The sequence below is a fragment of the Hemicordylus capensis genome, chromosome 4 (assembly GCF_027244095.1).
Source record: "Hemicordylus capensis ecotype Gifberg chromosome 4, rHemCap1.1.pri, whole genome shotgun sequence".
NCBI lineage: Eukaryota > Metazoa > Chordata > Lepidosauria > Squamata > Cordylidae > Hemicordylus > Hemicordylus capensis.
In genome coordinates, this window is record NC_069660.1 from 182,315,551 (window position 1) to 182,342,061 (window position 26,511).

A 26,511-nucleotide genomic window follows, 5' to 3' on the forward strand; every position below is an offset into this window, starting at 1 on the left:
TAAAATCTCTTGGATTTGGGCCGACTTAGATGGAGACTCCACAATTAATTTGATGTCTGAACTGGAGGTGTCCAACTATTCCTCTTATGTGATTCGACGGGATCAGTTTCAGTTTGTGACTCCTGAGGATGTGGACAAGCTGCTTGGGGCGATGAGGCCTACCACCTATTCTCTTGACCCTTGTCCAACATGGCTTGTTCAATCTAACAGGGAGACCGTTGTAGTTGGCCTGGTGGAAATTATAAATGCCTCTCTGAGGTAAGGCAGGATGCCTCCTTGTCTTAAGGAGGCAATTATTAGACCACTTCTAAAGAAGCCTGCATTACAGCCCTCAGAGCTGAGCAATTATAGGCCTGTTTCCAATCTCCCATGGTTGGGCAAGGTAATTGAGAGGGTGGTGGCCTCTCAGCTCCAGGCGGTCTTGGATGAAACTGATTATCTAGACCCATTTCAAACTGGTTTTCGGGAGGGCTATGGGGTGGAGACTGCCTTGGTTGGCCTGATGGATGATCTCCAATTGGGAATTGACAGAGGAAGTGTTACTCTGTTGGTCCTTTTGGATATCTCGGTGGCTTTTGATACTATCGACCATAGTATCCTTCTGGAACGTCTGAGAATGTTGGGGATGGGAGGCACTGTTTTACAGTGGTTCTGCTCATACTTCTCAGACAGATTTCAGATGGTGTCGATTGAAGATTGTTGCTCTTCAAAATCTGAACTTAAGTATGGTGTCCCTCAAGGCTCCATACTTTCTCCAGTGCTTTTTAACATCTACATGAAACCGCTGTGAGAGATCATCAGTGGATTTGGAGCTGGGTGTTACCAGTACGCTGATGACACCCAGATCTATTTCTCCATGTCAACCTTTTCAGGAGTTGGCATATCCTCCCTAAATGCCTGCCTGGAAGCAGTAATGGGCTGGACGAGGGAGAATAAACTGAAGCTGAATCCAGATAAGACGGAGGTACTTATTGTGCGGGGTCAGAACTCTAGAGACGATTTTGATCTGCCTGTTCTAGACGGGGTCACACTTCCCTAAAAGCAACAGGTTTGCAGTCTGGGAGTACTTCTGGATTCACACCTCTCCCTGGTTTCTCAGGTTGAGACGGTGGCCAGGGGTGCTTTCTATCAGCTCCAGCTGATACGCCAACTGCGCCCGTTTCTCTAGATCAGTGACCTCAAAACAGTGGTACATCTGTTGGTAACCTCCAGCCTGGACTTCTGTAATGTGCTCTACGTGGGGCTGCCTTTGTACATAGTCCAAAAACTTCAGTTGGTTCAGAATGCGGCAGCCAGGTTGGTCTTTCGGTCATCTCGGAGAGACCACGTTACTCCTCTGTTGATGGAGCTACACTGGCTGCCAATAGGTTTCCGGACAAAATACCAAGTGCTAGTTATAACTTACAAAGCCCTAAATGGCTTAGGCCCTGGGCATCTAAGAGAGCGTCTTCTTCATTATGAGCCCCACCGCCCACTGAGGTCATCTGAGAAGGTCTGTCTCCAGTTGCCGCCAACTCGTTTGGTGGCTATACAGAGACAGGCCTTCTCAGCTGCTGCCCCAAGATTGTGGAATGCGCTCCCTGCTGAGATACAATCCTTCCCATCTCTGGCAATTTTTAAGAAACTACTGAAAATGCATCTCTTTAACCAAGATTTCTCAGCTTTTTAAAACTTGTTTTTAAATTGTTTTGGCTATTTAATTGGTGTTTTATGATGTTTTAATTGGTACAAATCGAAAATAATCATAAAATATCATAAAATAATTATTATTTTATGCAGTTTATAATTTTTGTTTTGTTAATTGATTTTAATGGTGTTTTGATGTAAACCGCCCTGAGCCTTTTGGAAGAGCAGTATAAAAATTTTAATAAATTAAATAATTAAATTGTACTAGCTAACGGTGATGCTTCCCACAGAACCCCTGTTTAATCTTCTTCTAAACTAAACAACTAAACTAAATTAACCCAAGAATCCAGAATTCCAGAGGGTGTGTGTGTGTGTGTGTGTGTGTGTGTGTGTGTGTGTGTGTAAATGGGGGTACACTCACTCAGTCTAGGGCTGGATTATTTTTAAAAAATATTTCTCTGTGTTTTTAAATCATCCTGCTGCTGAGAGAATTATATCACTGCTGCTGCCTGCCCATGCTTGCAGCCAGAGCGGCACAGTCCCCCAGCACATGGCCAGCCAGCCAGAAGCCCCCCCCCCTTTTACTGTTCATTTATTGTTAAGTTTACATACTGCCTTTCATTAAAAACAATTTCAAGGCGGTTTTCCAAGGCTGTGTTTGAAGCTTCTTTCTGCCCCATCCTGAGAAGAGAAGAGCCTGCCTCTTCTGCATTTTCATTAGGGTTACAAATTTTGTATTTTTTTTGTTTCGATTTGTACCAAATCCGAATCAACCCCATTTTGTATTTTTCGGAAATTAAGCCTTCCGAATAACCCCAGTTTTGTTTTGTATCCAACTTAATCTGAATCTGAATCCAAATTAATGGGTCACATGGTGGGGGTTATAGTGCCCCAAAAGTGGAAGCTACAACAAAAATTTCAAAGGAATTGAGCAAACTGCTGATTTTGGGTGAATTTTTGAAGTTTGCACGTCTTTCAGATTTTCCCCATAGGGTATGATGGAGATTTCAAGAAAAGTATAGTTTCACACGGGGGGGGGGAGGAGTGGCCCAGAGTGGAGTGTGGTTGGCGGTAGTGCCCAGTTGATTCAAGGAAGCTACCACAATTTTTTCAGAGGAATTTGGCAAAGGGCTGATTTTTTAAAGAATTAATAAAGTTACGCGTCTTTCAGATTTTCCTCGTAGGGTATAATGGAGGTTTCTGCTGTCCCATAACTCCACTTGAGGGGCACTGGGGTGGCCCAGAGCAAGTGGCGGTGTATTGCACATAGGGTGCCAACCACCCACATGCGTTGCCAACCCATGAAGTACAGGGTTTTGTTGTTCTAGAGGTGTTCTAAAAGTAGATTCTCTAGTAGCATATGAGCGTGGATTCATGGTTTATCATAAAAAATCTCCTTTGCTACCAGAGAATCTAAACACAACGCCTCAGAAACAACAAAGCCCAGTACCCCAATGGGTTAGCAATCCAGGGGGGTGGTTGGCACCCGCTGTGCACTACACCACCACTTGCTTCTGGCCATCCCAGTGCCCCCCAGGTGGAGTTATGGGGCTGCTGAAACATCCTTTATTCCCTATGGGGAAAATCTTAAAGATGTGTAAACCTCAGAAATTCCTAAGAAATCATCCCTTTGCCCTATTTGTAATCTGGGTGCACCACCCTTGGGGCACTGCCACCCAACCCACTGTTTTGCCCCTGAAGCCCCACATAAACAAGTTGAAAGAGTGAGGAGAATGATGAACAACAACGACACTTAATTTTTTGGCACAGTTACTTGAGAATTTTGCAGTGGTTGTGAGCCTGTCCCTGTGGCACGAGCACAGCAGCACAACCCATTTGTGGATTCAAGCAATCTTTCAACTCCCTCCCTATGGAACAGTGACCACAGGTCATTTGAGATAGCAAGATAGACCAATGAGCCAGCGTAGTGTAGTGGTTAGAGTGCTGGACTAGGACCGGGGAGACCCGAGTTCAAATCTCCATTCAGCCATGATACTAGCTGGGTGACTCTGGGCCAGTCACTTCTCTCAGCCTAACCTACTTCACAGGGTAGTTGTGAGGAGAAACCTAAGTATGTAGTACACTGCTCTGCGCTCCTTGGAGGAAGAGTGAAATATAAAATGTAAAATAAATAAATAAATAAATAAATAAATAAATCTGCCTTGATACTATGGAGCAGTTTCAAATGTTCATTTAACTGAAGTGGAGTGAGCCCAAACAAATCAGCCTACTGTTCAGAATTGTTGAGATTTATCATCACTGCATTTAAGAAAGTGCAAAACCATGGATCATGGTTACAAGAAAGAGAGGAGCAACTAAGATTCCTGGGGATGTCAATAGATTGACAGGGATATTCCCCACCCCCCTCCTTTTGTCTCCTGTAGTCCCATGTGGATGACCTGTCCCTGCAATGGCAAAAGTTGTGAACCACTGGCTTAGACATCATGTTCCACCAAATTACATTGTGGCCTAAATTACATTAGACTGCTCAACTTGGGTAACAAAACTTAGACACCACCATAACTCATAAAAATCAGAAGAAAAACAAAATAGCTCTTCAAAAGACCCCTGAACAAGTCAAGAGATTCTTTCTAAACCTTTGGAAAGAAAAACCTGTGTAATTTCAGAACTTTCCTAACCAGCTTCTCGAAAAGCTTCTCTACACAATTTATAACATGGCATTTAGCAAGAGCTTTGGAATTGCATTGAGCTCCCAAAGATATCTGAGTATTTCTGTCTCAAAATGCTGTCTTCCAAATCCCTTTGCAAGGTCAGTTTGCATTTCAGTCACACTGAATACAACACATACTTAACTAAACCATTCAAGCTTAAAAGCTCTTTGCATATTTTATCTTCTGCTAATCACTCTGTGCCTCAGCTGGAGTGGAGAGAGTCAGAGAAGTCAATTTCAATTGCAATGCTTTCCCAAAGATCAAAGCATTCTGTCTGAAAGAATTTTGATTTGGAAACAAAAATTTCTGTTTTTTAATTCTTGCTTTTGTTTTGGTTACAAAACCTCCGAAATTGCCATTTTCGGGCACAAAACGTTTTGTAACCGAATCGAAATGCACAAGCCTAATTTTCATCCTTTAAAAAGAGGGGGGCGGCTTGGGAGAGAAGGAGATTATTTACTTTTAGTTTTTAAGCACATTTCTTCCTTGCTGGCCTGCCAGCCTGCTGCCTGCCCGAGCAGCCTCTACCTGTGGCATTCTTTCTTGCATTATTTTTTTTCCAAATCGTTGAAATTTAAAAAAAAAAGAAAATCTTTTAAGCTTGCAAAAGTAGCATTGATGTTGAGATGAAGATGACGAATGCCAAATGCTTTTTTTTTTTTAAAGGATGCTGCAGCTGTTGCTGATGCTGATGATGTGGTGTTGATGGCAATGAGTTGTAATAATGTTTGCTGTCTGAGATTTTGCCTTTTTCCCCCTAACCAAGAAGAAAGGAGGACTCTGTGACTGACTAGAGCAGCAGCACAGACACACATGCCTCCACCTACCCCAGCTGTGGCCACTGATGAGCTTGGTGCTACTGGTGCCCCCTCACAAATGTCTGTCTCGCAGACTTAGAGAGCAGCACATACATAGCATTCTGTGGCCACAGCAGAAATTTTTACCCTAAATCCACTCGAACCCTTGCACAGAGTACGCAGCCACACACGCACAGATATAAGATGCTATTTTTCTTTCCCTCCCACCCACCCACCACATGACTAGCAGACAGTAATATATAATGGAGAATGGGTCACATAGTGAGTTGTAGCATCATCAGCATTTTTATTGAAAGACTGCTTGAATCCATAGATCGGTTGTGCTGCTGTGCTGGTGCCACACAGGCTCTGACCCACTGCAAAATTATCAACTGACTGCGCCGAAAAATTGAGTGCCGTTGTTGTTCATCATTCTTCACTCTTTCAACTTGTTTATGTAGGAGTTTGTTGTTTTGCATCCTTGCCTGCCCCTGCTTCACCCGCGTCACATGTTCTGGAAGTCTCAGTCCCTGTCTGTAGATGACAAATGCTTGGGTGGGGGAGGGAGGGCAGGGCGCACTTGATGCTGCTTTTGGCTAGTCTGCTGCGCATATGATGCTTGCTTTGGAAACCTGGCTCTTTGCAAAGCGCTGCTGCTGCTGCTGCTGCTGTTGATGTCATTGATGTGTGTGCTGTCTGGTAATGTTCTTCTTTGAGGGAGCAGAAAGGGGGCTGCAGGGGCAGAAGAGTGGGTTGGGTGGTAGTGCCCCAATGGGTGCCTGCCACCACCCAAATTCAAAAGGAATTGGGGAAGGGGCTGATATTTTAGGAATTGTTGAAGTTTGCATGTCTTTGGGGCAGATTCAGGGCAGAAAGGGGTCTGCAGGGGCAAAATGGTGGATTGGGTGGCAGTTTCCCAAGGGGTGCCTGCCACAACCCAGACTCCAAAGGAATTGGGCTAAAGGCTGATTTTTTTAGGGATTAATCAAGTTTACACATCTTTAATATTTTTTCCCATGGGGAATAATGGAGGTTTCAGCAGCCCCATAACTCCACCTGGGGGGCACTGGGGTGGCCCGGAGTGAGTGGTTGTGTAGTGCACATAGGGTGCCAACTACCCCAATGGGTTGCTAACCCATGGGGTACTGGGTTCCGTTGTTCCTGAGGTGTTCTGAGTGTAGATTCTCTAGTAGCAAATGAGATTTTCAATGACAAATCATGAATCCACTCTCATATGCTACCAGAGAATCTATACTCAAAAGACCTCAGAAACAACAGAACTGAATACCCCATGGGATAGCAACCCATTGGGGTGGTTGGCACCCTATGTGAACAACACCATCACTTGCTCTGGGCCCCTCAAGTGCAGTTATGGGGGTGCTGGAACCTCCATTATTCCCTATGGGGAAAGATCTTAAAGATGTGTAAACTTCATTAATCCCCCCCCAAAAATCAGCCCTTTGCCCAATTCATTTGAAATAATTGTGGTAACTTCCTTGACCCCATGGGGCACTACCACCCACCACACTCCACTCTGTGCCACCCTTTTCCCCTGATGTGAAGCTATACTTCTGCTGAAACCTCCATTAGTCCCTATGGGAAAAATCTGAAAGACACACAAACTTTAAAAAATTAACCAAAAATCAGCCCTTTGCCCAATTCCTTTGAAATTTGGATGGTAGCTTCCATTCATTGGGCACTACTACCCCCACCCACTCTTTTGGCCCCAGGACAGTTTTTCTAATCCAAATTAATTCATATTCGGTTTTGGATTAATACAGATTCGAATAAAAAATGGAGTATTTTGGAAGGCTTAATTTTGGACAAAATCTGAATTGGGGGTATTTCAGATTAAGTCCGAATCAAAACTAAAAAAAAAACACAACAAAATGCATACCCCTTGTTGATAGGGAGAAATCGATTTGGGTGTCATCGGTATATTGGTAACACCTTGCACCAAATCTCCTGATGACCTCTCCCAGTAGTTTCATGTAGATGTTTAAAAGCATTGGAGTCTGTATGAAGCCTTGTGGAACTCGATACATTAACTCCTGCTTTGCAGAGCACAGCCTCCAAGTGACATCATCTGGAATCTGAACGGAACCACAGTAAAACACTGCCACCCAATCCCAACTCCCTCAAGTGACCCAGATGGACCCATTTATTTCTCTGTGTAAACCGCCCTGAGCCATTTTTGGAAGGGCGGTATAGAAATTGAATTAATAATAATAATAATTAATACCATGGTCAATGGTATTGAAATCCACCGAGAGATCCAAAAGAATCAACAGAGTCACACTCCCTCCGTCAATACTCAATTGGAGAGCATCCATCAGGCCAGGCAATGCAGTTTCAACCTCATAGCCCACCCCAAAACCAGATTGAAATGGATCTAGATAATTTGTTTCCTCCAAGACTGCCTGTTGCAGAGACACCACCACCTGCTCAATCACCTTGCCAAACCAAGGAAGATTGGAAATGGGCTTATAATTGGCAAAGGCTAAATTCGGACTTAAAGTGGAACCAAAGTTAAAAGGGCAGTGGTGGGAACTAGTACCCTGCTATGTCTCTAACATCAGTCTTCAATTGGAGGCAGACTGGGTAAAAGTGGAGGCCAGAGTACGGATGTCCATATTAAATTACTGGCTAAGACTATTATTTTTCCCAATGGGACTAGCCCCTTTAACATCGGAAAATGGACACCAATCCACATGAAAGTGAACCCTGCTGGCGAAACTAATAATTACTCATGCTCTCCCCTCCCTGGGTCATGAGCAGGCCAGAACATTCCTTAAACAGTGAGTCATGGATATTGAGCACCAAACGTTTTTAGGCAGGGCTCCAAACTTCCCTATTGCTGAAAGTCTCTAAAGTATATAGTAACACCAACTGCATACCTTACGCAGCTAGAGGCCTCTAACCACAGAAAGGCCTTCACCTTGGCCTGCTGCAGTGCCCTCCGTTTGGCTGTGTTACATGGAAGATAAAACAGGTTGCTCACCTGTAACAGATGATCTGGAGGTGATCCGTTGTATTCATAAAGAATGGGTTCTGCGCCTGCGCAGGGACCTCGCGGACCGATTGACTAGCTCCTCGTGACGCCTCCAACCGCCCTGCACGTGATCGTGCCTTCGTCAAAACAGGCAGTTGGGGCGTGTCTTCCTCAGTTTCTGTGGACCGCTAGTACAATTGTTCACACCGACGATCCCTTTCAATTCTTCATCTTTCTACCTTGATGACGTGGGGAGGCTGGGTGAGTATTATGAATACAACGGATCACCTCCAGATCATCTGTTACAGGTGAGCAACCTGTTTATCTGGATAGTGATCCGTTGCATTCATAAAGAATGGGTGACTAGCCAGCTCCCCGCCTAAGGCGGTGGGTGGGTCATCAAGGTAGCACTCTTTTCAAGACACTCCGACCAAACTCTGCGTCCTTTATCTGTCGAATGTCCAGTACGTAATGCTTGACAAACGGGTGTCCTGACAACCACGTGGCTGCCTTACAAATCTCCTGCATTGGCACCCCTGCCAAATTTGCAGCCGACACCGCATAAGCTCTTGTTGAGTGTGCCCTAATAGAACCAGGTGGCGTTATCCCTTGAGAACTATATGCCAGCCTTATTGCTCTTACAATCCATAGCGAAAGTCGTTGGCGGGTGACCGATGAGCCCTTCGCTTTCCCACGAAACAGCACAAACAACTTATTAGTCTTCCGAATTGGTCCCGTAGCTTTCATATAATGTAACAGGGCCCTTCTGACATCTAGTGCATGCATTCTCTTTTCTAACTGCGTTTGTGGGTCTCTGAAGAATGCTGGTAACACAATATCCTCATTTATATGAAAATCTGTGACTACCTTGGGTCTGAATTTCGGATCCAGGCGTAGTACCACCTTTTGTGGATAAAATTGGGTAAATGGGCAATCAGCCCGCATCGCAGCCAGCTCACTTACTCTACGTGCAGACGTCACAGCCACCAGAAACACCGTCTTCAACGTCAGTGTTTTCAGCGCAGCAGCCCCCAAGGGCTCAAACGGCGCTTCAGTCAATGCATTTAGAACTAATGTCAAGTCCCACTGTTGGACAGGACGTCGAACCGGAGGGTACAGGTTATTCACTCCTTTCAGAAATTTCTTACTATCTGGATGCAAAAACACCGTGGTACTCCCCCAACCTTTATGTTCTGCTGATATTGCCGCTAGGTGTACACGGATAGACGAGTTCGCCAAGCCCGTCATTTTCAAGGTGGTCATATACAGTAGTACTTGTTTGACCGATGCACTCCTAGGGAAGAATCCCTTTTTTTCCGCATAGATCCGGAATCTCATCCATTTACTCTTGTAATTTCGTCTGGTGGAAAGTTTCCTACAATTAAGTAGGATTTTATTCATCAACCTATGTGCCACGCCGTCAGTCGCAGCGTGTGGAGTTGTGGGTGCAATATCATCCCCTCCTCCCGACTTAGCAAGTCCGGGTAATCCGGAAACCGATGATACTGTCCTTGCGAAAGTTTCAGTAGTAGTGCAAACCATGGCTGTCTGGGCCACCAAGGTGCTATCAGAATCCCCCTTGTCCCGTCTCGGAGGATCTGTGCTAAAACCCTCGAAATAAGTGGTTGTGGGAGAAATAGATAATACGGACCCTTTGTCCAGAGAAGCTAGAACGCGTCGCCCAGCGAGTTCTCTCCATGCCCTGCACGAGAGCAATAGCTCCGACATTTTTTGTTCACAGCAGTGGCAAACAAATCTATTTTCGGCAGGCCCCATTTCTTGAATAACGGCTGAATGTAACACTCCCTCAGCTCCTACTCGTGTTGCTGGTTCAGCTGAGGAGACCTGCTCAGTTTGCCCGCCTGGACATGGAATATGGAATGTGCAATACACCACGTCCATAGACGCTGGCTGAGATGACACAGGGACCGGGACACCGTTCCCCCCTGCTTGTTCAGATAAGCTATGGCGGTTGTATTGTCTAGGTTCACTTGCACAGTTTTTCCCTGCAACTGTGATCTGAAAGCCTTCAATGCCAAAAACACCGCCAGAAGTTCCAGATAATTTACATGCTTCTCCCGTTGTCCCAGAGTCCACCGGCCCTGAACCTGACAATGGCAACAGTGTGCCCCCCAACCCCACAGGGAAGCATCCGTTGTCACCCAACAGGATGGCGTCCGGGGCTGGAACAGCACCCCTGACATTAGATTGCTGCGTTGGACCGGGATGAGCAACATCTTTCTTTGGTCGTCCACATTCGGTCGAAAATTGCGCAGGTACCACAACTGAAGCACGTGCATGTTCAGGCAGGTAAAAGCTACAGTAGAGTTGCAGAATGCCATCAGCCCTAGAAGCCTCTGGATGGTTTCTGCTGGCTGCTGCGTCGACTTCTCGAATAGATGAACCAGATCTTTGATCTGTAGGTATCTTGACTCCGGCAGATAAGCTCTCTTGTCCACAAAATTCAGTATGGAGCCTCTGAAGTCTACTTGTTTCTGCGGTTCCAATTTGGATTTTTTCCAATTTACATTGATCCCCAACGTGTGAAGCAGGTGCAAGACGAAGCGAGTCTGAGAAAGTAACTCTTCTTTGTCCCTGTTCACCATAAGCCAGTCGTCTAGGTAAGGATACAGCCTCACCCCTCTTGTTCTTAAGAATGCCACCACCGCAGCCATCACCTTTGTAAACACACACGCGGGACAGTAGAGAGTCCGAACGGCAAAACTGTGTACTGGTACGCTATATCGCCTACTGTGAATCAAAGGAATCTCCGGTGCCTCTCGCGGATCCCCACGTGAAAATAGGCGTCTTTGAGATCCAGGGTGATCGCCCACTCTTCCTCCATCAAGAGAGGCAGAATACCCTGTAAAGTGATCATTCTGAATTTTCTCATATCGACATAGCAGTTCAGATCCCTCAAATCCATTATCGCTCTTATTCCCCCATCCTTTTTGGGGATTTGAAAATATCTGGAGTAGAACCCCCTCAGTCTGTCCATCCACGGCACTTGCACTATCGCCTGTTTTTCCAGCAACACTCTCACTTCGTCCCGAAGCACTTGCGATGACTTGGTGTACTTTACACCCCGGAAAGGTGGCAAAGTTTTGAACTCTATCGCGTAGCCATAAGATATAATCTTTAGTACCCACTGATCTGATGTTATGTTGTGCCACGCGTTGGCATGGCGTGCCAATTTGATGGATACATTGGCTAACACGAGACCGGTGTTGGGAGTCCCGGGTACTGTTCTTGGTGTTGCTACATGCAGTTGCGGTGGATGGACCCGCACTTCAAAGAGACTGCTTTGTCTGGTCCTTCGCAGTCCTCTGACCCTTGGGCTTTTGATAATAGGGTCTATTCTTCTGATAAGGCCTGTTTTGCCTCCTGAAATCCCTTCTATCCTGTCTCCCTGAGTACCGATTTTGCTGCCTCCCGTAGGAACGACTTCGAGACTGTTGACTAGCAGAGGACGTGGATGCCATGAATGTTTTAGCTGTGAACTTCATCTTCTTCCACGATTCCATCGTGTCATCTGCCGAGTCTGCAAACAGCCCTTTTCTGTCAAAGGGTAAATATTCTATCTTATCCTTCATTTCAGGCTGCAAGTTCGTTGACTGAAGCCAAGCATGGCGCCGCACTGTAATAGCAGTAGCCATTGCCCTCGACTCCGTCTCTGCCAGATGCTTGTATGTGCTCAACAACTGCCCGGTGACCACAGTAGACTTCTCATAGGTCTGTGCTAATGCCCTCTGCAGGTCCCCAGCGGACATAGAGGACGAGTCCTGGAAAAAAGTGTCCCATAGATGGTGGGCATAGCGCGTCATACACGCAGCATAATTTGCAATCTTCACTGCTAAGCTTGAAGTGGAGTACACCCTACGCCCTAGGACATCAAGTTTTCTCCCCTCCTTATCAGCAGGAGTAGTGTGGTGCTGAGCGCCCCTTGATGACGCACACTCTACTACTAAGGAGTTAGGGTCTGGATGCTTCACCAGGTATGTGTTATCGTCCTCTTGGACTCTATATAAACTCTCCAGTTTTCTCGAAGTGGCCGTAGAAGTCCTCAAAACTCCCCATGCTGATTGTGCGGCCTTTGAAATCGCTGGAATCATAGGCAAGGATACAGGGTGAGTAATTTTAGCCTTTGCCATCATATTATATACAGGATCTTTTAGATCCAATACCGGCAACTTAACTTCTAGGCCCAAAGCCTCTGCCATCTCGCATAGCTGCGCATGGTAAGCCTTGAGCTCCTCCGAGGGAGAGATCGAAGTTCCCAGAGCCACCTCCTCCGGTGGGTCTGGCTCCCTGGGCTCATGCAAACAACTCCCATCAGTGTCAGATAAGTACGAAGTGTCTGTGTCACTGTTTCTGCTGCTTACAGTCTCATGGGCTGAAACACAACTAGCATTACGAACAACGCCAGAACGTGCTACTGACATCGCCTCCTGAGGATGTATAGTCTCTCGACGATTTGTCAATGCTGGTTCCTTCGGGGGTAACCTGGAAACCAATGGACGTTGCTGTGCAAGGGACTGTTGAGCCTTCCAAACATTATACTCAGCATAATCTGGTGGGAAAATCACTTCAGGGTTGTGCCGGAAACCACAGGTATGAGTAATGCAGTTTACATCCAATGATGTTGCTGTAGATGCATCAGTTGAACGTGCCAGAACCGGCACCGGTCGAGGTAAAATCTGCTGCTCCACCACAGGAGTCATCAGTTGCCTAATTGGGCTTGTGGCCGCTGAAATGAGGGTGAACAGGCGCTCTTAACGGAGAAGCGGACGGAGTTTTAGGAACCTCAGTTGCCGTCAGCTGATCCACAGCAAAACCATGAAAAGTGGAGGCCGACGGCGTGCCCTCACTAGAGTCCAATAAAGCCAGCAATGAAGTCCTCACCCTTGGTAGCTCAGGCTGCTCTTCCATCACCGTTTCACCAAAGTCCAAATAGTCCTCCAGTCGATAAACGCCTCTTGGAGTTGCCGGGGAATGAATCGGGGTCGGCGCCAGTGCCAAGTCAGCCGCAACTCGATGTCGAACTGCAGTCTGGAATGCACTCGGTGTCGAAGTACACTATCCAGTTGCTGCAATCATCGCCTCTTGTGCTGCTGAGGTCGGTAAGTCCGGTACAGCTGGTATCGAGTCGAACATCATGGTCGATATCGACGGTCCCATCGACGTCAACTGGGTCATCCTTGACACCATCAATGTCTGTTCCCTCAATTCCGAGCTCTGCGGTACCGAAGCATATGTCTTCCTCGACGCCGATCTCGATGTCGAAGGAGAACCCTCTGATGATGAAGAACTCTGCAGCACCCAGGGCGACGGAGTAACCTTCAGAGTAGTATCCCACTCCTCCAAATCGCCTTGCAAATCTGTAGGCGAAGGAGTCTTACTATGGACCCGTGTTTTCTTGGATCTCTTTCTCGGAGGCGAGGATGTGCAATCCTCGTCAGTGGAGGAATAACGTGCTTTCTTATGTTTGCGACGCTTCTTCTTCTCCACACTACCAGGTGTCTTAAACTCCTGATCCACTGTGGCTTTAGACTGCGAAGAGGCAGAGTCCACAACAGGAGGAACCGTATCCGATGCCACAGTAGCGCTCGACACCGACCTCGACGTCGAAGGTCCCGACACAGGCCTCGGTGTCGGGGGTCGAAGAGCGTCTTCATAAAGGGCCGCCCTCAATTGCAGTGCTCGATTTTTCAAAGTTTGTTTCGAAAAAGAGCAACAGATTTTGCAATTTCCCGGGTTGTGCTGCTCACCAAGACAAAGTAGACAGGCATCATGCGTATCAGTAGTCGGCAACTTCGCTTTACAGTTAGTACAGCGTTGGAAAATTGTTTTAACTGCCGCTTTAGACGCCGTAGCGCCCAAGCACTACACGGCCAAGAATAACATCCTAATCAATTAACTTGCGGGAAAATCCAAACACGTAGTCGAAAAACAATCCAAAATCCAAAACCAAGCAATCATCCAATTCCGTTCCAGTCGTACCGTGAAAATCAATCAAGTATCCGAGGAGCAATCGTTCCGAGGTTTAGACGCAATGGCGGTCTAAAAGAAACTGAGGAAGACACGCCCCAACTGCCTGTTTTGACAAAGGCATGATCACGTGGAGGGCGGTTGGAGGCGTCACGAGGAGCTAGTCAATCGGTCCGCGAGGTCCCTGCTCAGGCGCAGAACCCATTCTTTATGAATGCAACGGATCAGTATCCAGATCAAGAGGATCTCATTGCCAGAACACTTGTGCCCCTGTGATGCCAGGCAAGTTGAAACCACCAAACATGTCCTCCTGTACTGCCTGTTTTACAGCGACATCTGCAACACCCTTATTCTCCCACAACTCACTAGGTTATGAGGCCATACAGGCCAATTCTACGATTCTCTACTACTCTTTGACTCCAACCCCCACATAACATACAATGTTGCCAAATTGTGCGTCGCTGTGTGTAACATAGCTCATACCTGTTGTCCAATTACTTGGTCCTACTGCTTTTACTGCCTCAGCACAGAGTATATCCTATTACTTTTATTATAGTTTATAGGCATCATTTTAGTCTTATAGCCTTTTTATGGATTTTATAGCTTTTTATAGATTCTGTAGTTTATAATGGAGTTTATAGATATACAGTAGATTCTAGTTTTACAGCCTTTATGTCACTACTCTTTAACTCTATGACTCACAATCTCTAGGCATCGATCCTACTGCTTTTAATGTTAATAGTTGCTAATTTCACAGCTCTTATGTCTCTTTTGACCTTATGCTGGTCAAAGACTGAAATAAAGGTATTGTATTGTAACTGGCCTGAGGCTTGCTGGATAACTCACTGTGCAATTAAGCAAGAGCACTGCAAGTGCCAAGAAGGGGAAGTAGGTGTGTGCTCAAAGTGCATTCACATTTTTAACCTGTAGGGTGGGCCAATAAAGGTTTCATTTAAACTGGTCCTGAAGGAGCATTCAGTCATGTGAGCCATTAGAGCTCTGAAGTGGTAAAACTCAAGTCACAGATATAACACATCAGTGAGAATTAAACCAGTGGAATATGTACATCCTGCAATTTCTTCTCCCCCTTCACCTTTCCAGTTGTTTCAATTCCTCGGATGACACAGAGATACACAATAGTCCAGGAAATGGCCAAGCACAAAACCAGAAACCCCTGTAGTGAGCCACTCTCGGCGATATCTGGAGATATGTTTAAGGTTCCTCTATACCAAAAATAATTGCTTGCTGTGCTTTTATCACATTCTTCAACAGGTCCTGAAAAATAACAAACACAACAGGAATTACCAAACTGGCAGTATGCCATTGAAAAAAATACCATGGAAACACATTACTGGCTTATCTCAAGGGAAAGTTCTCCATGTGGTAAAGTCATTCCTGCACTGTACAACTTTGAGTGTTCCCTCATGTTAAAATGACAACAACCCACCTCCCTGCTTATATATGATTAATATATCAGGAGTAGAAACAGACTAGAACTTCAATGTGTTCATTTTCTTCATGTATGCAGGGTTTAAATTCAAGAACCTTAGTTTTCACCTGCATTCTAAAGTGGTATAGTCCAGGCAGCACTCCACCATGTGGTTTTGTGTATCTCAGTTCTGATCCCACTCATCTTCTGCATGTTCAAAAGAGAAGGCACTGCTTTCTCTCTGCCCTGTCTCATTTCTAGGCAGTGATATGAGAAGCACATCTAAAGGGTGCAACTAGATGTGATGGCACCACAATACAATCTGTCATCCCCTAAAAAGCAGGAGGGCAGCCCTATTCAGACATTATGTTGCTTGAGTGTACAGATGTCTGTGTACACTTGTACATGTTTTTGTGCAAGTAGCCCTGTTAGACAGGGTAGGGGGTGTTGGGAATTCTCTCTGGTAGGAGACACGCTTTTTCATTATAGCAGAGTGCACAGAGGCACAACACAGCGGAATTTAGCTAGGCATGCGTGTATGCTGAGAGTGAAGTAACTTGGAGCCAGTTCATAGTTTCAAATCAATATATATGGCATTTATTAGAGAACTCCATTCTAGATAGGAAAGTGAGGAGTTGGGATTTCTAATCTAGCTAGCTAGCTGGATGCAGATGGATTCTGCATCTTCTCTGCACACATGGTACAGGGAGAGGAGCCTGCTTGCATGTTGCAAGGTAGTAGGAACAGGAAGAGAAGGGGAGAGAGGAAGTGGCTGGAAGTATCCCTAAGATTAGCAATCTACATTCCAAAGGGATAGTGTCAGAGCAGTAGAGAAGGGATAACCAATGTCTTGACCCTCTAGCCCTCTGACTCACTAGTCTGTCCTCCACTGTCTTTGAGACAAGAGACAGCACAAAGTCCTTAACTTCCAACAGGGGAACCCCACTATACATGATTCACAGTGTAAAGGTAAAGGTAAATTTTGATTACTGGTGCCCACAGATCCCCGTGGTTGATTTTGGTAGACTACAGGAGGGGTTTACCATTGCCTCCTCCTGCGCAGTACGAGATGATGGCCTTTCAGCATCTTCCTATATTGCTGCTGCCCGATATAGTACCAGCAGGGATTTGAACTGGCAACCTTCTGCTTCTTAGTCAACCATTTTCCCGCTGCGCCACTTAGTGAAAATGGCAGGCTGGCCCCTAACACATCCCTCCCATCTGCACTTTTCATGGTTACAGGTGTTCGTCTGAAGGGGCAAATGCTGTAAGCATGATCACACTCATCTCCATGAACAGCAGGCTAGAGCACTGTTTTATAGCTGCTTCCCTCATAAACAAAGTAATCTTATGTAGATTTAACTAAGAGTTTATTCAGAAACAACTCCATTTTCTTCTTCTCCTTTCCCTCCCTTTTCTTTTCTGACTCCACCACACACACACTCTACAGAATCCCCACTGGGAGAAACTCTCAACAACAAAACATAACAGATTTCTAGACAGAATAAACAAGCACCCCCATCCTCCTGATCATTAGTTTGGCTCTTTTTGAAAATGCGTATAAACTAGGCCTATCAATACAGGTACAAAACCCTAGAGATGCATATATTATCCCCAAATGAGAGTCTTAGTTTCGACAACAGGGAATGATACAGAGGGAACATTCAACATTTACTCAGATACTAATAACTTGCAAGGCACTTGAAGCATACCTGTTCTGCTGTCATTTAGTGGACAAACACTCCATGGTAATGGTACCCTGAAAGAATTCGCAAGATACCATATCACCAAAGCCAAAAGCATATTGTAATAGAGACTCACTAAGAATGATGTTACCAGTGAACAATAACCTGTGGAAGACACAAGCATACATTGAATTGGGATTAAAAATGGAACCAGTGAATTAGTACTTGTAATTTAACATAAATATTACAAGAGACTGAACTAAATAATGGAAAGTTCAATTGACCAGAGCACTGTATTAGAATTGTGACAAACCTAACCCTATTCAGACATTATGTTGTACCTGCATCCAGATGTCTATACACATGTACATGTTTTTGTGTGAAAGGCTCTACCTGTGTTCATTTAAAAAGTGAGCCTGGGTACAGGCCCCCTGAAATGCAAGATACAGATAGGAAGTCTACTACTCTACCGGTGTTCAACATAACATGTGAATAATTGATCTATGCAGATCTATACCTACCTACACTATACACAGAATATATGATGTTGAACCTAACATGCGACTTGAGCTCTTGTGAAGAAAATGTTTACATGAAGCAAACTTTGATATAAACACATTGCTTCTTTCAGTTTTGAGTGAAGAGCTTTAAAAGTCCTGAAATCCTTGTTGGCATTTTAAAAAAGATGGCTCTTGTTTGATCAAAGATGTTTCTGCTGCCACAGAGAAGGTAGGAATAACATGCCACACAGTCAACTGAACCCTAAAAGGGACTCTAGTAAGCTCTGATAGTGAGACAAAAGCATGATTAGGTGGTGACTGCAACATCCAGGGATGATTTGCCTGCTTCAGTGAACCATCACATGTAAAACACCACAAGCAGAACTTTCATATCATCCAATTTCTGCTCAAACACAATACCTTTCGATGAACTCTGTGTACACATTTAGGCCCAGATCATTTATTTCTTAGTGAATGCAACATTCCAACGGCTTTTCATTTGTGAATAGGGCAATACGTTACAACAACACCGATAGAATTTCCATATCACCATCAAAATACTTTTCACTGGAGTCAGTTCTCACACATCTGCCTGCTGCCAGTCATGCAGTGTATGTTAAGACAAGTGTAGACAAATCACACAATAGATATGTACACACACAAACACATGTGCAAACCAGCCCTTGGTGGCCAGTTACTTACTGCTAATAAATATATGTGTGTATGTGACCCTGCCAGCTAACAACTTTCAGAACAGATGAATGCTTCCTCCCCTCTGTCTCTGTACAGTCACATGGAGCTCAATGATTTCCAGGAATGATGAATCCTTAGCACATTTTACAGTTCCTGCTCAAGAGAAACATACAAACTTACCAACTCCTCCCAGGTAAGGTGAGATTACATTCCATACTCCAATGCTGCCTTTTCTCAAGCGTTGTCCAATGGCCAGTTCAATAAGAAACACAGGGATTCCTTGCAGCACAAGTGCTAAGATGTACGGGATCAAGAATGCACCTAAAAACATAACAATCAAGCAGAATTAACTCATATATGTTACTATACTTCCTTGGACCCATGTCACTTATACATGCATGCATCTAGTTTATATGCCCAGGGCAGAGACACCAAACCAGAACTTCTGGGGGAATTACTCTTAAAATTGGGGGGATTACTCGGGTGCTGGGGAATCCCTTCCTTTCTGCAGCCAACTCTGACTATTTTGAAGCAATTATCTGTCCAGTAGAGTGGGCCCAGATCGACTAGCACCAAGCAAGGATGCATGCCTCAGATCCAGACACTGAAGCATCTAGGAGGCTAAACTACCCAGGAGGGAAGGTGGGAGGCCAGGGTCTCTGAAAAGAAAGGAAAAGGTGTTATTAAAAGGAAAACACAATCATTAGCTATTAAATGTTGATTGTGAGAGCAGGTCTGAAGGATCATCCAGTGAGGGGAAGAGGCATAGGGGATGGCCAAAGGTCCACTCCATTTTGAGGGAAATGGAAGTGTAATGATGGGCAGAGAGAGAGAGAGAGAGAGAGCAGTTTATAGCTCTCCTGTTCTGCTAAGAGAGGTAAAATCTCAAAGGGGGAAGGGTGCATCTCAGGCTAGAGATCTGGCTTCCATTCCACAGCAATGCTTGCACTGGGCTTCCAGGCTTACCAGATTGGCACCATAATCCAGGTCAGGGGCGTAGCAAGGTTGCAATGGGCCCAGAGACAAGATTTTAAAATGCCCCCCCTCACTGAAGCTCAGCTCATGAAGTAAAGAAATCTTAAATGAGGCTGATATAACACCTATGTGCCATAATAGAACATCATCCTAATTTATTTTTTAAACGATTTTGTAAATTGTGGATGATGCAAGTCATTTGATGATACTAGAGAAAGACATGCTGTTCTGGTAGCTCCAGGTCTTAACACTCACATCAATTTCGGAGGATGAATACAACTGAAGGAAGCCTGGGCAGGTGAGTGGCTGGGGAAGTCAGTCATGTGACTTGCCTGGGGGGGGCAAGGCAGTGGGCCCCCAGTCAACTGTTTCCCCTTGCCCTATTATAGTTACACCCCTGATCCAGGTTCTGTTTACATCTGGTTGCCCAGTTCCAAGAGTCAAAGCAGGGCTTCTAATCTGCACAGTGTGTTCCCCCAGCCAAGTATGGGACCTGGGAGTTCTGGGGGAGACTTGGGCAGAGTTTCTGTCAGCAAGGCCACTCCTGAAAGCACACTGAGTTTTTGCGTCAATCATAGGGGTACAAACAAAACAAAGGCGGGGTGGGGGGCTTTTCCAAATGGGAAATTGAGAGAATCATAGAAGGGAGTAAACTTAGTCCTGTTCAGGAATTATATTATCTATGAATGCTACACTCGGACTTAGCACCCATGGGAGCATGCCTGTAAGTCCTGTGCTCATGCTGATGTGTGCTGAAACAGCCCTATCACTACCTTCCACATTTACAGCGTTTTTTTAAAGAGACAAAATACTCTACTCATGGAGAGATTCTTCTCGTTATCAGGAATGCTGGTCCTCCCACACTCCTAATCACAGGGAGGATCTCTCCCCAAGTACCGCATTTGTCCCATCAGACAAATGCTGTCCTTAATGGTGAAGCAGGGTTCAATTCAGAGCAGATCAGGCAGGGCAGGGCTTTGAGGTGACTTCTGTGGGCGATGTACTGGGATACAGCATTAAGATATATTTAAGATTAATTAAATATTCATGGTTGTGATTTATATTCATTATGATTTTTATCTTTTTATGAATTTTAAATGTTTATATTTTGCATTATGTTTTTAATTTTGTACACCACCCCATACAAAAATGTCCTGGGGCAGTTCACAATATACTAAATAAATAAACAAACACTTCATTTAAAATGATGGGTTCAGTCTTTTTCGTGTGGTAGGATGAAAAGCACATCGCACTGAGTAAGGACGAGTTAAAGGTAAAGTAAAGCATGCCATCAAATCAATTTCAACTCCTGGCGACCACAGAGTCTTGTGGTTGTCTGTGGTAGAATACAGGAGGGGCATATGAAATCAAGAAAAAATTAACCAATGGGCGGGGGATCTTTAACCCAATACCCAATAATAGAATAATTATATTTCAGGAGGAAGATGAGGACCCTGATTTTAATGCAATCAGCACAAAAATAATTTTCAGTAATTAGGTCTTACCTCCTCCATAGGTTTGGCACAAGTATGGAAAGCGCCATATATTCCCAAAGCCTACAGCAAATCCAATACAGGATAAAAGATACTGTACTTTACTATTCCACTTTGGCCTTCTATCATCTTCTGAAATATGAGCTGGATATGGTTCTTCAGATTCCACAGCCTCCATTTTGCTTCACCACTTCTTTCTTTGAGAACACAACAGTTTGAAAACTTGAACCTCATCGCACCAATCAAGTTACAGAACCAGCAGCTTGAGGATTCAGAACAAGGAGTGGAATTTTCCATCTCTGGCATCACACTAAAGAATGTATCCACATAAAGTAGCCTAGCAATTTATGTACACGCACAACATAATGAATGTTCTATATATGAAAATAGCTCCTTCTCCATACTCCTTTTTTCTTTCCTTCTAAAAATAAGATATCATTTGCTCTGATGACCACTCTGAGCTGCTTTTTAAGGTTTAACACTTCAGATCAAGCATTAATTACTAATGGATATTTAATCCTTATGCAACTTACAAACCAGCCTCTGGTTTCTCACATACCTTATTGCCTTTTCACAATGGGTTCATCGACACATTGAGGCACTTCTCACAAGCAATATGAAGCGCTGAAAGGTCAGCGGGGAGAACTGATTTCCCCAACCCTCCCTGAAGATGACCCCTTACCTTTCCCTGGTTGGGAGGATCGCCCACCCAGATGAGCAGCGGCTCTCCTGCAGGCAACCTGGAGGTGGCCTGCAGCTCCAGGGGTAGGGTGCAGGAAAGCACTGTCGTGCAGCACCACGCCCTGCTCCCAGAGCCCCAATAATGCATTGCACAAGTGCACAGTGCATTACTGGGCCTAACCCCCGCCCAAGTGTGCCAGCTGCGGCTGCAAGGAACTGCAGCTGACACACGATTAGTTAGCCTTGGTTTTGGGCACACTCACACCCAAAACCTGGGTTAAGCAGCGGTTGCTTTAGAGGACTTGCCGCCATGCCACCAGAGCAGTGAGTGAAGCACAAATTAATCCAGATATGGAGCTCACAGCAATCACCAAGGAAACATGAGAGAGAGAGAGAGAGAGAGAGAGAGAGAGAGAGAGCTGCCACTGTCCATTCTGCTCCACCAAGTCAGCATCCAAGCATGTGCGATGGGGCGTCGCCACATCCCTGGCCATGGAGAGCACCCCCTCACTCTGGATGCTGTTTGGCAGGCACAAGAGGAACCATCCGGCAACTGCCACCAAGTCTGGCCAGTCTTAGCGATACATTACCCATAATTCGATCAACTCCATCTCCCGACCTGTCACTGGCTCCTGCAGGTACTGCAGAATACACTGTTCAGCACTGCTGCAGGGCTCAGAGGGCAATGCCAAGGACCCCTTGGCAAGGTGCCAAGGACCCCCACAGTGAACCATTGGGTGGAACATAGAGGTGAAACCGCTGGCAGACTTGGCTCATCCAGGGACACCATGCTGCCGGACCAGGAAGCAGCAATGAAGCTGCTGTTAGGGATGGAATGTGTACTAGCAGTAGATGCTCCAGCAACCTCCTCCTGGTTGCACCCCAGCATCCCCTCCTCAGCTTTCCTAACTTCTTCAACCCGGAGTTCCGGCTTTCCCCTTCATCCTTGGACAAAACATGTGCTGCCAGTTTAACCAAGGGTGTCCTGAGCTACCACGCCAGTCTACAGCTGACCTGCCAAAGCGATTGTTTCCTCAATCAGGGGTGTAGCTAGCCCGCTGGCGGCCAGTGTGCGGCTGCGGAGGGCGGCCAATAGCCCCACCCCCCGCATCTGACGTCAGACGCAGGGGATAGCCATGCCCCTGTGTCTGATGTCAGATGCGGGGGGCTTGGTCTGGCTCCCGAACGGAGCCTTGAGGCTCCGTTCGGGAGAAGCAGCTTAACTGCTGAAGGGGCCGTGAGGCCCCTTCTGCAGTAGCCCAGGAGCGGCTCTTCCCTGCAGGGAAGAGCCGCTCCTGGGATGCGTTGCGAACGCAGCACCAGTCTTAGCTCCTGAAGGGGGCCTGCGGCCCCCGCTCAGGAGCTAAACTACCACCCCCGTGTCTGACGTCAGACGCGGGGGACGTGTCAGGGCCGCAAATGGCGGCCCCTGATTAGGCATCGCCCGGGTTCTTTTCACCTGTTTGCCCAATTATAGTTCCGCCTCTGTCCTCAGGTCAGCATGGACCATTGTCTTTTTGATCAGAAGAGTGTCAGGCAAAGCTTGGCTCAGCATTGCTGTCTCAGCACACAAGCTATCTGTGGCAACAAAGAACTGTTTGAGTGCCAAGACAACCTTGGAAATGAGCACCTATTCCAGGATGGATAGTTTGCACACGCACACTTCCAAGCCATGCCCCCTGGTGAGGGAGTGGATGGTCGGCTCCTACAGATGCCAGAGCAAGAGAAAGGTGGAGTTCCACTGGGTCAGAACATCCTGAGGGATCAGGTGTTTAGGTAGGGCCAGCTCAAGCTGCCTCTCCTTGGGCAGATCCCTACCCTTTTTGCTCAAGTGGAAGAAAGCTGCTATCTCATGGCACCTGTCCACAAGAGTAGCCATGGCAGCAGCAGGATGCTGCCGAGTGCCTTCAGCAGGGATGTCTTGCCTGGCCACAGCAGAAGGGCCAAGTGCATCCCGTACAACCAGGTTCAGAGTGTGCACTAGGGAGGTGCACGGAACTGGTTCTCTCTTAGCCCTATCTTGGAGAAACCAGGGAGGGAACTTTGAGGAGCTGGTAGCAAGCATGACTTGTCCCCATAGCTAAGCAGGGTCTGCCCTGGTTGCATCTGAATGGGAGACTTGATCTGTGAGCACTGAAAGATATTCCCCTCAGGGGATGATGCCGCTCTGGGAAGAGCAGAAGGTTTCAAGTTCCCTCCCTGGCTTCTCCAAGATAGGACTGAGAGAGATTCCTGCCTGCAACCTTGGAGAAGCCGCTGCCAGTCTGTGAAGACAATAATGAGCTAGATAGACCAATGGTCTGACTCAGTATATGGCAGTTTCCTATGTTCCTATGAAACCTTCTGCTCTTCCCAGAACAGCTCCATACCCTGAGGGGAATATCTTACAGAGCTCACACTTCTAGTCTCCCATTCATATGAAACCAGGGCAGACCCTGCTTAGCTAAGGGAACAAGTCATGCTTGCTACCACAGGACTCTCCTTAAAGGAAAGAGATATTGATCACACATCTTCTGCTGTGTGATCAATATCCAATACTTGCACATGCAACACAGCCCACCTGTGCTTTGCTGCATGGAAGGGGCTGGCCACACCATCACCAGCAGATGTTCCCTTGCTCTCCTGCTTTCACCAGTGCACCGTGAGGGACAGGAAAGCAGCATGCCTCCACTACAGCTGGTCCACAGATCTGTAGTGAAGTGGACACTGGTGTTAGGTGCTACTGCATGCAGCAGCCCCAACACAGCTTCCCTGTGCACCTGGTACTGGGAGGGCACCATTCACCTGCTGTAAAATTGCTTGAGGAGATGTTATAGTTGGGGCAAGCAATCGGAACAGCTAGCGAAGCCAGCATTCTCCACTACCTGGAATGGCTGGTCGTCCAAAGTGGTCATCCCAGCAATGGCTCAGGTGATGAGATGAGGCTCTGGGTGACCACACCGATTGCCCACCGACTGCACCCATGCTCAGGCAATGTCCCCTGCTTGGGAACAGGAGCAAATGCCTTGTCGCTACTTGAGGACACACCAGGCCTATTGTTGCCAGCAGGACCAGGGACCCTTGGGTGATGCCATCACAGGTGCTGCAGCATCCCCATCATCGTAAGACACTTAGAGTCCTTACCCCTGCTGACCTGTGCCCTGCAGTGGATGCAGGCAGCATGTTGTGGGTCACCAGGGCGGAGCTCAAAGTGGTACTACATCAGGCTGTTATTGGGCCCGGACCATTTTTGTGGTGGTGGTGGTGGTGGTGGTACTGGGGCTGCTGATTCGCTTTGGGGGCCAACACCACTACTGCCTTCAGTCCGTGGCTGAGAAGGTTCAGAAAGCAGAAGTACTTCCTGCTCCTCCTGAGTCTCAGACAGGGAGGCCGCAGGATTGGGGAGGAGGATGGAGAGAGCTGGGCTAGCAACTGTCAGCACCTCCTCCTCCACTGCCACAGGATCCCCCCACCAATACCACCTCAGGCAGCACAAGCGGCTACCCTGTGGGACAAGGCTCCGGATAGGTGAGCCTGTGTGGCAGCACAGCAATGGGGACAACTGGGGGAGCAGGCTCCTCTCACCATCAAACCTCCCTCTGCCTGGCATTCTGCTCATGGCTCTGCACCCCACCAGACATCTTGGTTTTTAAAAGAACTGAAGGCCTAACTCTGATGGGGCAGGAGAAGAAGCTCCTTTAAGGCATATATTTAAAAAGTGGTGTGGGGTCGGAGTGGTCTATTTATGCTGTGTGCTGTGCTCAGATAAAGAAGCAGGCTTTATTTGGTAGAAGTGTTTTGGAGAGGAGTGCACAACAATGGGGCAAGTGTAATGGAAGGCAAACGACAGGGGATTAATGGACCTCTTTAACCCAAGCCCACCTCTCCTGTCCTACTAGTACCTAATCCCTCCCCCCTCCCTAAAAAAAAAAAAGGCCATATTTAAACAACTCTAAGTTCTATAACCTGACCAAGGCATGGCATGGGGCGGGGGCTACTGTTCACCTTCCAGCATCTTCAACTGGAGGCTTTCAGCATTTTCAGCTAGAATCTGCCAGGTGTTGCTTTCAGAGGCACTCTTGGACTGAATAGACACCAGGACTCAACTACCCAAAAAATCAAAACAAAACCCACTAAAAGGGAAACACAGAGAGAGAGAGAGACTGGCAGGCTGGGCACCAGACAGAAGTCAACACACCAGCCTACAAAAACAAAAAATGAAATGCAATGGCACACAGCAGCAGCAAAGGGGAATCTCTCTCTCTAACGGTTCAGTCGTGTCAGACTCTCGGTCACTCTATGGATCAATGCACTCCATGCCGTCCTGTCTCAGACAGCTTGCTTTAAGTCCTCCACGGTCATTCCAGTGTCATTTTTTATAATATCCAGCCACCGAGTACAAGGCCGTCCCCATCTCATTCTCCCGCTGATCTTTCCCAACATAATTGTCTTTTTGAGTGAGTCAGCTAACATGACACGACCAAAATATTCAGTCTATGTTTGGTAATCTTAGCTGCTAGCAATATTATTGGTTTAACTCGATCCAAAGAAGCAGCCCTCAGTTTAAACAACAACAACAACTACTACCACCCACAGGGGCTGCTGGTATACTCAATAAAATATAGAAATGAAACAAGTGGTTGGGTTTTGAAGGAAAGAAAAAACAGATAAGCCACAGGCCACCACCAGTGCTGAGCTGCTGCAGCCTCTTTCTAGTCCTTCTCCCCTACTGGCACAAAATGGCTCTCTGTGTCTCTGCCTCCAAGCAGTCCCCTAAATACATTTTGGAAAGCTGTCCTTTGGCTCCCCACTCCCTCCTGCATCCCCACCCCCAGCCGATGGGGGCACAGTAGCCCATGGCGACACTTGATCTGTATGTTAACAAGCCAGCCAAGAAGCTAGGAGATCTCAAGCCAATCCTAAGCCAGTGCCAGAAAAACAATCAGCAAGGGAATAACACAGAGACAAAATGTACTCAAATAACTTTGAGCAAATCAGGGT

At 46.5% G+C, this 26,511-nt stretch overlaps 1 protein-coding gene across 3 annotated transcripts in view; it reads right to left on the reverse strand.

Annotated features, from left to right (window-relative positions):
• LOC128324709 (sodium-dependent neutral amino acid transporter B(0)AT3-like) overlaps positions 1 to 26,511 on the reverse strand; it is a 70,502-nt gene that overhangs the window by 42,887 nt on the left and 1,104 nt on the right. For 2 of the 3 annotated variants that reach the window (XM_053249565.1, XM_053249563.1), the window contains exons 2-5: positions 20,863 to 21,112; positions 18,563 to 18,703; positions 17,217 to 17,354; positions 15,169 to 15,350 (exon numbers count right to left, since the gene is read on the reverse strand). In XM_053249565.1, coding sequence (XP_053105540.1) covers positions 15,169 to 15,350; positions 17,217 to 17,354; positions 18,563 to 18,703; positions 20,863 to 21,028 — 627 coding nt within the window. In that variant the 5' untranslated portion in view covers positions 21,029 to 21,112. The remainder of the gene's footprint in view (positions 1 to 15,168; positions 15,351 to 17,216; positions 17,355 to 18,562; positions 18,704 to 20,862; positions 21,113 to 26,511) is intronic. The other variant, XM_053249564.1, reaches the window with a different exon arrangement.